This window comes from Phalacrocorax carbo, chromosome 20, assembly GCF_963921805.1.
Source record: "Phalacrocorax carbo chromosome 20, bPhaCar2.1, whole genome shotgun sequence".
Lineage (NCBI taxonomy): Eukaryota > Metazoa > Chordata > Aves > Suliformes > Phalacrocoracidae > Phalacrocorax > Phalacrocorax carbo.
Genome location: NC_087532.1, coordinates 8767799 through 8779736, shown reverse-complemented (window position 1 = coordinate 8779736; position 11938 = coordinate 8767799). Strand labels below are relative to the sequence as shown.

General features: G+C 51.1%; 1 protein-coding gene across 3 annotated transcripts in view; it reads left to right on the top strand.

The window, feature by feature from the left end:
* Positions 1-275: 275 nt before the first annotated feature.
* USP48 (ubiquitin specific peptidase 48) overlaps positions 276-11938 on the top strand; it is a 30224-nt gene continuing 18561 nt past the window's right edge. For 2 of the 3 annotated variants that reach the window (XM_064470441.1, XM_064470438.1), the window contains exons 1-11: positions 276-485; positions 1182-1302; positions 1536-1692; positions 2521-2648; positions 3771-3895; positions 4501-4609; positions 5921-6054; positions 6279-6361; positions 6665-6844; positions 9230-9355; positions 11459-11608. In XM_064470441.1, the coding sequence (XP_064326511.1) occupies positions 352-485; positions 1182-1302; positions 1536-1692; positions 2521-2648; positions 3771-3895; positions 4501-4609; positions 5921-6054; positions 6279-6361; positions 6665-6844; positions 9230-9355; positions 11459-11608 (1447 nt within the window). In that variant the 5' untranslated portion in view covers positions 276-351. The remainder of the gene's footprint in view (positions 486-1181; positions 1303-1535; positions 1693-2520; positions 2649-3770; positions 3896-4500; positions 4610-5920; positions 6055-6278; positions 6362-6664; positions 6845-9229; positions 9356-11458; positions 11609-11938) is intronic. The other variant, XM_064470440.1, reaches the window with a different exon arrangement.

Here is an 11938-nt window from a genome sequence, read left to right as displayed (position 1 = left end):
TGGGGGTATGGTATGGGAGTAGAGGGGTACGGTATCGGGGGTGCGGGGTGGCACGGGGGCGGGGCGGGGGCACAACGCGCACACACACCCCGCCCCCACCCCTCCCCGGGCCCCGCCCCCGCGGGGCGCGCAGGCCCCGCCCCTAGGCGTGTCGCACGCGTCGCGGGCCGTTCACCGTCAGCGCCTCGCGCCCGTCAGCGCGTCGCGCGCGTAGCGTCACCGGCCCTGACGGCGGCGGCGGCGGCGGCGGCGGCGGTGGCGGCGGGAGGGGCCGGGCGGGACCGAGCCGGGGCCGGGGCCGGGGCAGGGCTGGGACCGGGACCGGGACCGGGACCGGGCCGGGCGGCGGCGATGGCGCCGCGGCTGCAGCTGGAGAAGGCGGCGTGGCGTTGGACCGAGACGGTGCCGCCCGAGGCGGTGGCGCAGGAGCACATCGAAGCGGCCTACCGCGTCGGGCTGGAGCCCTGCCAGCGCGGCGCCTGCCGGTACCGCCGGGACCCCCCCCCCCCCGCCCCCGCCGGGACTCCCCGCCCTCGCCCGGCCCCGCGTTTGGGGTCTGGGGGCTCCCCGGTCCCCTTCTGCGGGGCCCTCACCCCCCCAGGGCTGGGGGCGGCCCCACGTTCCTCCCCCTTCCCCCCCCTTCCCCTGAGTTTGGGGAAGCACCCTACCCTTCCCGGGTCCCTCAGGGTCGGTGGGGACTCCCCCGTATTCCTTTGTTTGGGACCCCCAATCCCCAGAGTTCTGGGGGGTCCTTCTCCATAGGTTCCCAGATGTAGGGGACCCCCCCAAAGTTGTGGGCGACCCCTTTTCCCTGCTCCCCAGATGTAGGGGAGCCCCCCCAGGGTTGTGGGGATCCCTCTGCCTGGCTCTCCAGATGTAGGGGAGCCCCCCCAGGGTTGTGAGGATCCCTCTACCTGGCTCTCCAGATATAGGGGACTCTGTGGCTCCTGCAGTCTTCCCTGGGGTCTCTTTCCCCCCACCAGTTCTCCATCCCTTGGGATCTCCTTGTTCTTCTCTAACCACAGTTTTGTGGGACCCCTGTCCCACTCCCTTCACGCTCTTTAGCGTTTTGGGGTCACCCTTGTCCTCATCCCCCATGGTCGCCCCCACCCCAAGGGACAATGTGGGACAGCACCGTCCCTTCTGCGGGGTGACAGTGGGGGTGGGTGCTGGTTCTACAGGAGGAACTGCCGGGGGAACCCCAACTGCCTGGTGGGCATCGGGGAGCACGTCTGGCTGGGCGAGATAGACGAGAACAGTTTCCACAACATCGATGACCCCAACTGTGAGCGCCGCAAGAAGGTTAGCCCCCCCCACCTCCCCCTGAAAAGCACCCCCTGCCTTTCCCAGGGGAAGATGGGGAGGTGACGCCCTGTGTCCCCCTGTAGCCGGGGAGTTTGGGATGCGGCTGTTTGTCCGATGCCGGAGCGGCACTTTCCCGACAAACAGTCGTAAAGCGGCTCCCCCAGCTGCTGGATTTCTGCTTGTTCCTCCACAGCGGCGAGTGATGACTGTTGCTTTCTCTCTTACGCCAGAACGCGTTCGTGGGCTTAACGAACCTCGGCGCCACGTGCTACGTGAACACTTTCTTGCAGATGTGGTTTCTTAACTTGGAGCTGCGACAAGCCCTCTACTTGTGTCCCACCACCTGCAGCGAGTACGTGGCTGGAGAGGGCATCCCGAAAGACAAAGGTGGGTGGGTTTGCTCATTTTCTTCTAAAATTTTACACGCTGGCATCGGCTTTGGGGTAGCATTTGTCAGGAGAATTGGTGGGTGAAGCTACAACCACTTGCCTGATCTCCGCTCGGCTCTTTTTTCATCACCTGGTTTTTAGGAACAAACCATCCTTTACCCGAGTTACTTCTTAAATTGGAGTGATCTGATCTGATTGAAAAATCCAATTTGAGTTTGTTTCTTGCCGGGCCGCTTCCCAAACTGGTTCCCAGCTCAGTGATGGTGCTGGGGGGTGGGAAGCATGTGGGTTCTGGCTGAGCTGCGCTACCATGGAGCTGCGCTCGACACAGGGGCCACAACAGCCTCAGTTGATGTTCCCGTGTGTATGGTAGGGTACCGTGGGTGCGCTCTGGGTCAGGGCAGCCACCTGATTTCTTCTGTTCCTGTTTTTATGGTATTTTTAAGCGGTGTCTCACCATTTAGGGTAAATTAGAAGCTGTTGCTACAGGGTAACAGGCGCGTGCTGCTTAAACACCTCGCTGGCAGCTCGGTCGAGGCACTGCGGGATATTTATCGTTGGACTTGATGGTCTCAAGGGTCTTTTTCCAACCTAAATGATTCTATAATATTTGGTCTGCGCTGGGGCTTCACTGTCATCACTGACATGAATGGCTTCAGTTCTCACGATAACTTAAAACAGTGTTAAAAAAACATTTCTAATGATTAAATCAATTTCGAATGATTAAATTTACCCACACAAAGAAAGAACAAGCGAGTTACATGGAACAGTTATCTCTTGCGTTGAATTACTTGCTGTAACTTGTGCAACTTGTTGTTTTTACCAGACTATGAGCCTCAGACCATTTGTGAACACCTCCAGTACTTGTTTGCCTTGCTGCAGAACAGCAAAAGGCGATACATTGACCCCTCTGGGTTCGTCAAAGCGCTGGGCTTGGACACAGGACAGCAGCAGGTAGGTTTGAGGCGTGTCCTTTGAGTAATTACCTTCTCTAAAGCAGTGTGAAACTGCCCTTTTATGTTATTTTTGCACCTCTGAGCTGGGATTTGCTACTCCGCACAAACACAAAGGGAGAAGCAGTGCTCAGGGCCCTGTGGGAGATTAAGAGGAGCCCAGGGAGTGACAGGGACTCAGGGTGGGAGCTGAAGCTGCCAGGAGGGTCCTTTTGCAGGTGCTTTATGGGCTGCTCCTCCCAGCACAGGGAGATACTTAGTTCGGTGGGGGTTGAAGGGCCCTCACAGGGCGAGAAGATATTTTGTTGGGTCACCGAGTGGCAGCCAAGGTCTGATGTGAGTATGTGGGGCAGAGGAGGCACGGTTAGAGAGGTGTGAGTGCCCCAGATGCATCCTGCAGGGCTGTGGCCAAAGACAGCTCAGGAGAGGGGCACGGCTTGAAAATGCACTTTGAGAAGTAAGAGGGAGATTGTTGGAGGAAGAGCCCGAGCGCTGGCGTGCGTTTCCTCAGGAGGATGGGGAGGGGAAGGAAGCGGTCACTACCGACCGGCGATAGCAAAGCACAGCTCGGAGAGGCCAAAGCCCATTTGTTTTCCGAAGAGGAGAGTGAGGATGGGAGAGGAAGGCCCTGAGATAAGTGTGGAGAAGCTCACAAGCCTTGCAGGAAAGGGTGAATCCACAGGGCAGCTTCTCATTTTTTGGGAGTGTTTTTATTTTTCTTCTCACCTATAATGCAAGCAGTGACAGCTTGAATTGCATACTGCATGTTGAAAAATGAGCGTTAAGGGGATGGAAGGCTCTGCAGGAGTAGGTTGGGGTTTTTTTTTTTTCCCTTCCAGAGCCCCGTGAGGAACAGGGCAGAAGTCAAACCACCCGGCGCGGCTGGCCGGGAGCCAGGTTAGCTCATGCCGTGGTCTCACGCTGGGGGCCTCGCGCTCCTTTTAGACAAATTCCTCTTTTTCTTTAGTTCTTCTGACTGGTCTTTTTTTCTATTCAGTGCACGCTGGAGCCTCCGTGCAGCCTGTGTGTAGGGCTCCGGGTAATTTGCAGTAAATTAGCGGCAAGGTTGTGACTGGCCTTTGTGCTGTGGCATATTGTTAATGGACTTGGATTTCTCTTCTAGGATGCTCAGGAGTTCTCAAAGCTGTTCATGTCCCTGCTGGAAGATACTTTATCCAAACAAAAAAACCCAGATGTCAGAAACATAGTGCAAAAGCAGTTCTGTGGAGAGTATGCCTATGTCACGGTGTAAGTATTTGGGAAGAACTTTTCTGGAAATATTTAAACTTTTTAGAAGAAGTTGGGGTGCGGGGTAAGATCCCTCCTAACAGCTGGAGCAGGCAGGTAAGCTTCTGCCGAAGCACGTTGTAAGAGGTTTTCAGCTTTTCTAAAAAAACTCTTTAGCTTTTTTTCTAGAGGTTTCCCGATTCTGTGTGCGTGGTGGGGTTGCAGTTCTCCAGCTGCTTGTAATCCCTTAATCAAAATTTACCAGTTAAGCCTGCAAGTGAGTTAATGGAATGTGAAGTCCTGCAGCCAGAAAACAGAGTACTTGGGGTGTTGTATTTTCATTCCTGCATTCCCTGAGCTGTGGATTTCAGCTCAAAAATGATACCAAATGATGTATGCGAGTTGTAAGCGGGTGTTCCTGATTTTCCTGGTAGATACTATTCTCTCGTTACCACCTTTTTTCAGAGTGTTTGTGGTGTAGAGGCGTGAACCATGTGAATTCTGGCTTAAACAACTTTTTCTCCTGGTTTTGTAGCTCCGGGAGTAGTTCACTAGCAGCTGGGGAGTTCAGACACGTGAACCAGTGAACCGTCCTCATGTGCATTTGTCTTTTTCTTTAATCCTAGCTGCAACCAGTGTGGCAGGGAGTCCAAACTCGTGTCTAAATTTTATGAGCTGGAGTTAAACATCCAAGGGCACAAGCAGTTGACAGACTGTATAACGGAATTTCTTAAGGTACGAGCTCATTGGTTTTTGAGTCCTGCTGTTCTTACCAAGGCATTTTAATTCCTTCCTTCAATTAACAGCCTTTGAGGTCTCTATCGGAGCGAAGCGACCAAGTTGTCTTGGTGAGATGCATCCAAAAGGCGATATTTTTCTTCTGCAGACCCAGAAAATGAGGATTGAGTCATGCAAGCAAGGAGTGGCTCTGAACCAGAGCATAGCACATGCGCGTGTTATGGCTTTAAAAAGCACTTGGAAGTCACATGTTTAGATTAAATACTTTCCCAGCAAAGTTGGGAAAAAGTCCTCAAAGTCTGACAAAAAGTCCCTGTGTGCTTTGTCATGTGTAGCACTGGAGAATAGCTGCTTTCTGTGTTCTCTATATCGGTGCTCATCTGCATAGCAACAGGAGACATTCCCCGCTCTAAAATATGCTCTCAAAAATACTAGGGAGGGCTGGGAATAGCTGCAGGAACAGCTGCAAGTGTTCTTAATTCACTTGAAAATTTGCCTAGATCTTAACTTTAAGATCCAGCACATTAAAGGTTTGAGGTTGTGTGTTCAACTAAAAATATTTAGGACAGAACTAACCTGAGACGTGGCTACCTGAGCTGGCTGGCTGTTGGGCAGCAGCTTCACCGATGCGCTCAGCAAACCGGTTGCTCTGCTTGCGGAAGGTCTGCTATGAAAAAGACTGGCTTGTGTACATGTGTTAAAGTCCTCTGAAAGGTGAACTTCAGGTTTGTCTGCTCCTCCTTCAAAGGAAACAGCCTGGTGACCTTGCATAGGTAGGGCAGTTGGGAGTTCTCTCCTCTGGCCTAATCCTGCCACTGGATCTACTTAGGCATAGACAGTGACTCTTACACAGTGATGTTTGCGTGGCTGAGCGCAAGAGGGTTGTAGTTCCCAGGCTAAAACATGGCTTTACATTAACTTCGTCCCTGTGAGCTCGTAAAAGGGCGATTTAATTATTTTCTTTTTCCATAACCCTCAGTATAAACCAACTCAGTCAAGTGGAGAGCAAACCTGATGGTCTTGTAAGTGACCTGAGAACAGGGCTTGATTCGCTCTAAAATTATCCTTGATTCAGACTAAAATTATCCTTAAAGCGGGAGCAGCCTACTATGGCCACGCTGTAAAGTGCCTTTATTAGTGTGCGTTTATAACCAAGAGATTAGTTTGGAAAGCAGCCGGGTAGAGACTTAAATGGTTAAATAACTTGTGTGCTTTTCAGTCCTCAGCTGTTGAGTAGCTCGGACTGCTTGACTTTTCGGTGGTCACCTGTTCTCAAGACCTTTCTTTCTGCCTCCCCTCCCCGCTCAGGAAGAAAAACTAGAAGGGGACAATCGTTATTTTTGTGAAACTTGTCAGAGTAAGCAGAACGCCACGAGGAAGATCAGGCTGCTGAGTCTTCCCTGCACGCTCAACCTGCAGCTGATGCGTTTCGTGTTTGACAGGTAAGCCTCTCGCTGGAGCGTGTGCCGGAAAAGCAGGAGCGCCCTGGGTTGCGTGGAAGCTCTTTGGAAAGTCATCTGCTCTGCTCTCTCGGTTGGTTTGAGAGGTGGAGGATTGAGTGCGTGCGTGAGCTTCTCTGGGGGTGCTCGGTGGGTTTCAAGGGGAGTTATTTTGAGGTGTGAGCTGTTATTGCTGTCCCCTGAACCGAAGCTTTACCTCTGCACAGACAAACAGGCCATAAGAAAAAGCTGAACACCTACATCGGCTTCTCCGAGCTGCTTGACATGGAGCCTTTTATGGAACAAAAAAGTGAGTTTTGTGCACTGTGTTTCGTTAATTTTACCCGCCACCCCCCGGCAGATGAGAGGAGATCTCCTTTGAATCCCCTTTTTGTCAGAAAATTATGTCAAGAGTTGTTTGAAGCTCGTGTTTCAAATAACCACCTCACTAAGTGGGTTGTGAAAGCTACAACCTACTTAGTGAGGTCTTGGAGAGATGCAAGTTCAAGTGCAACCTCTGTCTGCTGCCTTGCAAAAACATTAAGCGCTAGGAAAGAAAAGATCCGTGCTGTTTTTCATCCCGAGTGCTACATAACTGCCGCTTTCCTTCCAGACAGCGTCTACGTGTATGAACTCAGTGCCGTCCTCATACACCGTGGCGTGAGCGCGTACTCCGGGCACTACATCGCCCACGTGAAGGATCCACAGACGGGCGAGTGGTACAAGTTTAACGACGAAGACATAGAAAAGATGGAGGGGAAGAAACTGCAGTTGGGGATTGAGGAAGATCTAGGTAAAACCTTTAAGTTGTGAGTGCCCTTTTAAAATAACTCTTTTCACCAAAACCACAGAGGCTGAATGCGTGGAGGCCATGTTACTCTTAAAACAGAAGTGCTCCTCCACATGCTGTCACGTCTTAGGAGTAACACGGAGAAACGGCAATTCTGTTAATTGCAGCCAGATTTCCTTCGTTTCGGCCCCGTGTGAGCGTTTACGCACGCCTCGTGATCAGTTCCTCTGCTCTAGTGTTTCTCCTGCCTGCTGCGTGGCAGATAAGACGCTGATAACTCAGGCAGCCATAGTCTATCAGGGTGAAACAGGCCAGTTGCCGCTTCCTTGGCCAGTGTGCAAAAGGAGGCTTAGGAACAGATAACGAGAAGATTTTCAAGTTTCCCTAATACGTTATGTACTTATTTCCACTGAGGTGTTTTACTTGGAAGCAGTAAAGAGTTTCTGTAAAAAAATATCTTGAGCCAAATAATGGCTTGGAAGCCAAAACAACCTTTTTGCTTTGTACTTTTACTTCTTGTTTGCGCTCCTCTGTTCTGCCGTTGTCAGCTTGTCTGGCGCTGCCTTGTCCTTGTGTCTTGTCCTTGCACTGCCCCAGATAACTGTGTTCCCTGGACGGGACGGGATCTTGATTTCTTGGAGTGCTTGGGCTGACGCTGGACCTGCGGTTTCTCAGTCTGCAGTTGATATACAGGAGTGGTTCAGCATTAAATTGGCATTTTGAGTGCTCGGATTTGCAGTTGCTTGGCGTTCCTTAGTGCAGGATGCTTTGCAGTGTTGGGAAATGGGGAAGTTAATGCTGGAAATTTCATTTATCAGGCAAACAATCCATTTCCAGAAGCACCAGCCCTCCAGGAAGCTTGTGCTTTGCTGCAGTTGGACTTTATGAAAAGTTGCTTTTCTTTAAAGCATCCTTAAATAACAGCTTAATGAAAAGCCACCCTCAGATCGATTTGCTCCCTTGGCTGTAAAGCCACAGCAGCCTGCGCGCGGCCTTGAGCAGGCGTGGGGCACTAGCTTCCCTCTCCCATTTCCTTCTGCACGTGCATCTGCACGGTGCTGCTTTATTTTTCAGCTCTCTTGCTAGTAAACACCTTCTTGCGTTTCATCACGACGTACATGAACGCTGGCTGCCACCAGAGCAGCTTTATCATCCTGTTAATGTTTGACTACTGCTTGCTTGCAACCAAATTGTGAAGCTGGCTAGACATCTAGTGGTGTAAGATAGAAAAATAAGCCCTAAAAGGAAATAAGAGCTGCTCAGCCTTTCTTTTTAACCTCCCGAGTTACCCAGCATAGCAAAATAAGATGCAAATAAATCGCTGTGGCCTCAGTCTTGTAAAGGTTTATGCTTAACCGTAAGTAAGTATTCTTGCTGAAACACAAAGCTGCTTGAAGGATATAAATAAAGCGTGTTTAGAAGCCTCTGCGGGCGGGGAGCCTTAATATTTTTATCGAGTGTTGATGTTATTTGCCTACCCAAGCAAAACTGAGACTCCTCTTTGTTACAAACACAGCAGCGTTTGAACAGCAGGAGGAGGTCGGTAGCGTAAAGCAGAGGTCTGCTGAGGGGAGGGTCCTGTGGCCTGGCCACGCAGATGGGAACGATTTAGAAAGTATTTGGGGAAAATGCAAATAAAGAGTGTCTAGGAAATCCCCTGGATGGTGTGGTGGGAGAGGCACGTGAATTTTTGCAGAATTTGGGAAAGACCGACACTTAATATGTCAGTGTTCCATTTAGAGTTTGACCTGTGGAGGGTTGTTCCTTTATAGGTTTTTTAAATAAAAAAACTGGTTAATTTTTGGTTTTTGAAGCTGTAGCTGTAGATAGGTGTGTTTTCCTTGCCTGGAGTCCATCTGTAAATGGCAGCCCTGGCACCGTGAGTTTATATCACACCACCAGCTGCTCTGAAGTGACTGTTTTCGCGGCTCTTTGCTCCATAGGAGCTTTGTTACCCCAGAGAAGGGCCCGTGGTTTTTTTCACATAGGCAATCACCTGTAAATAAGATTTTCTTCCCTGAGGATTTGACTCTGTTCTTTGGTGTCAGGACACCAGAACAAGAGGCAGAGGGGAGAAAGGATGTTTTTGCAAGAGCTGCTTTTGGCTCTGTGAGGTTTTACTGGGGAGAGAAGAAAGGCTCTTTAGAGGGCGGTTCAGAGCAGGCTCCTAATTTTAGACCCTTTGAATTACCCTGCCTCCAGAAATGCTGGAGGGATTTGGGTCCTGCTTTGGGACACAGTTTTGGCTCATGCTAAGTGCTTGGCAAAACGAGGCCTGGCAGAGCGTAGCAGAGAGAGGGAAGCCGGCTAGGTGGCAAACTCATCCCGTTAATGGAGAATCAGTAAGCGAGCTTGTGTGTTCATTATGTTTTGCCTTCTGTACCGCAGCGGAACCTTCTAAATCCCAGACTCGTAAACCGAAGTGTGGGAAAGGGACTCACTGCTCGCGCAATGCTTACATGCTGGTATACAGGCTGCAAACCCGGGAGAAATCTCTGACGGTCGAAGTACCAGGTAAGTGAGCTTTGACTCTCCTGGCCTCCGTCTTGCCTTGTGATGCTCCAGACGGGCCAGGAGTCGGGGTTTTGCTCAAAGCCGCTTCTGTGACCGCTGTCCGTGAGCCCCCAAAGGTGCCCTATGGCAACTCAGCGTCCTGACTGGTGAAACCCCCAGGCTTTACTAGCACCTAAATAATATTAGCCTGATGATCCCACCCCCATGCCCACTCAGACCTTGCCGTCTTAACCAGCGAGGCGAGGTGCGAAGGGGTTAGGAGGAGGTCATCCCACTGGGAGCCGCATGCGGCGGCGGGAGCATTGGGATTTGCAACCGCGATCCCGCAGGAGCCGCTCGGGTTCCTGAAGGTGAAGGAGAACAGCGTGGATAAATGCTATTGGTGGCGCATGTACTGTGCTGGAGGTGAATAATCCTGACAGATGTCAGGTTTCTTCTGCGAGTGCTTAATCTTTGCCATATTGAGAATAAATGGCATGAAAAAATCAGAGGATGCAAGCCCTTAACAGGGGGTTTGTATGAGCGTGTTCGTGTCTCGCTTTAGAATTACTGGGGGTGGCAGAAATCCCTGTAGGTTTGGCCTGTGGATTTAATGATGCTTCGTGTTTGTGTGCTACTTGATTGGAAAGATTAATTAGGCCCCTGGTGCTGATGGGGATGGGGGTGAGTTCTACCTTCTTCCCTCTTCTGCGAAGCGAGGAGAGTGGAGGTGGCATGTCCCCTTTGGACCTCTGCTCTTTATTCAGGCTACCTGGGTGCGGAGGGGGTCGCTCGTAGAGCTTTTCCCCCACCTAATAACGGCGCCAAACCTTTTCCAGCCCCACCACTGCTAAAACCCACCCTCCGAGCCACGCAGCTTGGGGAATCAGTGCTAACTCCTGCCTCAGATCTGCGCTTTCAGTCTGTTTCCTGAGCCCTCTTGCGCTGCCTTTCATCCTACCCCTCTGCCCAAAACAATAACTCGGCAAAAGTCTCTCCACCCAGCTCCAAATTCCTGCGCGGCCCCGCGGTTGCCTTTGTTTCACGTGGAAGCCTGCCAGGGAACAGGGAGCGAAGGGCAGCAGTCGAGCCGTGCGGTTGCGGGGAGGTTTCATGCAACTGTAAATTTGAGGCATTTTGCTTTGATGCTGTTAAAAGCGGCTTTTCCAGGATGGTGGAGAGACATAACTTGGCTCTAGCCTCGAGGGGGTCAAGCTGGTTGGTCTTTAATACTGAGTGTTCTCCCAAGATGGATATTGAGCTCTCTGGCTGCATGAGTGTTAACCTTTCTGGAAATATTTTAGCTTTTCAGAATACTTCTGAATAGGAGGGGCTTCAGATAAGCAGTGCTTTCCCCTTCCCTTACACCAGCCCTGCAAGGAAAGTGTTTTATCTTCTTTTTTTTTCCCCTGCTGAGGTTTGCTGTGCTTGCCTTTTGTTTTTTTTTCCATCGGCAACAGCAAAAATTCCCGTTTCCCTCACCTTTCTGTTGACGCCAGGATCTGCTCCAGCTTATCTCCCACCTCCTCAGAGCTTTTTGCCTCTGGGTTCGCATCGTGCTCGACCCCTCTCGCTGAGATCACGCGTGCCTGTGTGGCTGCGTGTCGGGACAGGCTTCAGGTGTAGCAGTAGGGCGAGAAGCTCTTGCTTCTGCCCTGGGAATGACGGGTCCTTGGCAGCAGAGAGGAGCTGCTCTCGGTGGGAGGCAGAGAAATGGCTGGAGCGAGAGGAAGAGCAGGGCGGGATTGAAGCAGGCAGCAAAGCGACCTGCTGTGCTCTGGCTCTGCAGCCTCTCGCCAAACCCCGTTGCACTTTGCGCGACTGCCAGCGCTCGGCGTAGCCTTGTTAGCAAGCAAAGGATTTCTCTTAACGCAGCAACCGACACCGAGTAAATTATTTTCTTGCTGTTGTGCTGCGCAGGATAGTTGCATTTAATCATTTGCCACCGTAAATATTGGAGAGAGCGACGTCCAGGCACTTGGCTTTCGGAAAGACCTTGTACATCAGTAGCTGCATGGGGGAATTTTTAGGCTTGCTTGTTATCCCCAGATAACTGATCGCAGGGATAATTAACATAATTAGCATTTTACCTTGAAATGACTGCTTTTTCTTCTTTCCCCACAGCTTTCCTGCAGGAGCTGGTAGAGCGCGATAACTGCAAGTTTGAGGAGTGGTGCAACGAAATGGCCGAGATGCGCAAACAGAGCGTGGCCAGAGGCAAAATCAAACACGAAGAGGTGAAGGAGCTCTACAAAAGGTTACCCGCTGAAGCTGGTCTGTAAGATATTGTGGTAGTATTTTGTAGTAGACCGTTGTTAAGATTAGTAATGTTTTGTAACTAACCCACAACTCGTTTCTGTGGCCTGAACGCTTCGCTGGAAGGCATTAGCTGCAGCCCGCTTGGAGGAGGAGAGCGATCACTGTCTGTTGTTGCTGTGTGCATGCTTAGGAACTGCTTCCCCTCTCTTGTTTTTCTGCCTTAACCTATTTTTCTCCTTTTTTTGCTCATTCTAACGGCCTCTGGCACTGCTAATTCCCTCTTGCTCCTTCCCCGTCAGTCAGTCCCCTGTGTGCTTCCATGCATTGTGACCATTTTCTTCTGCC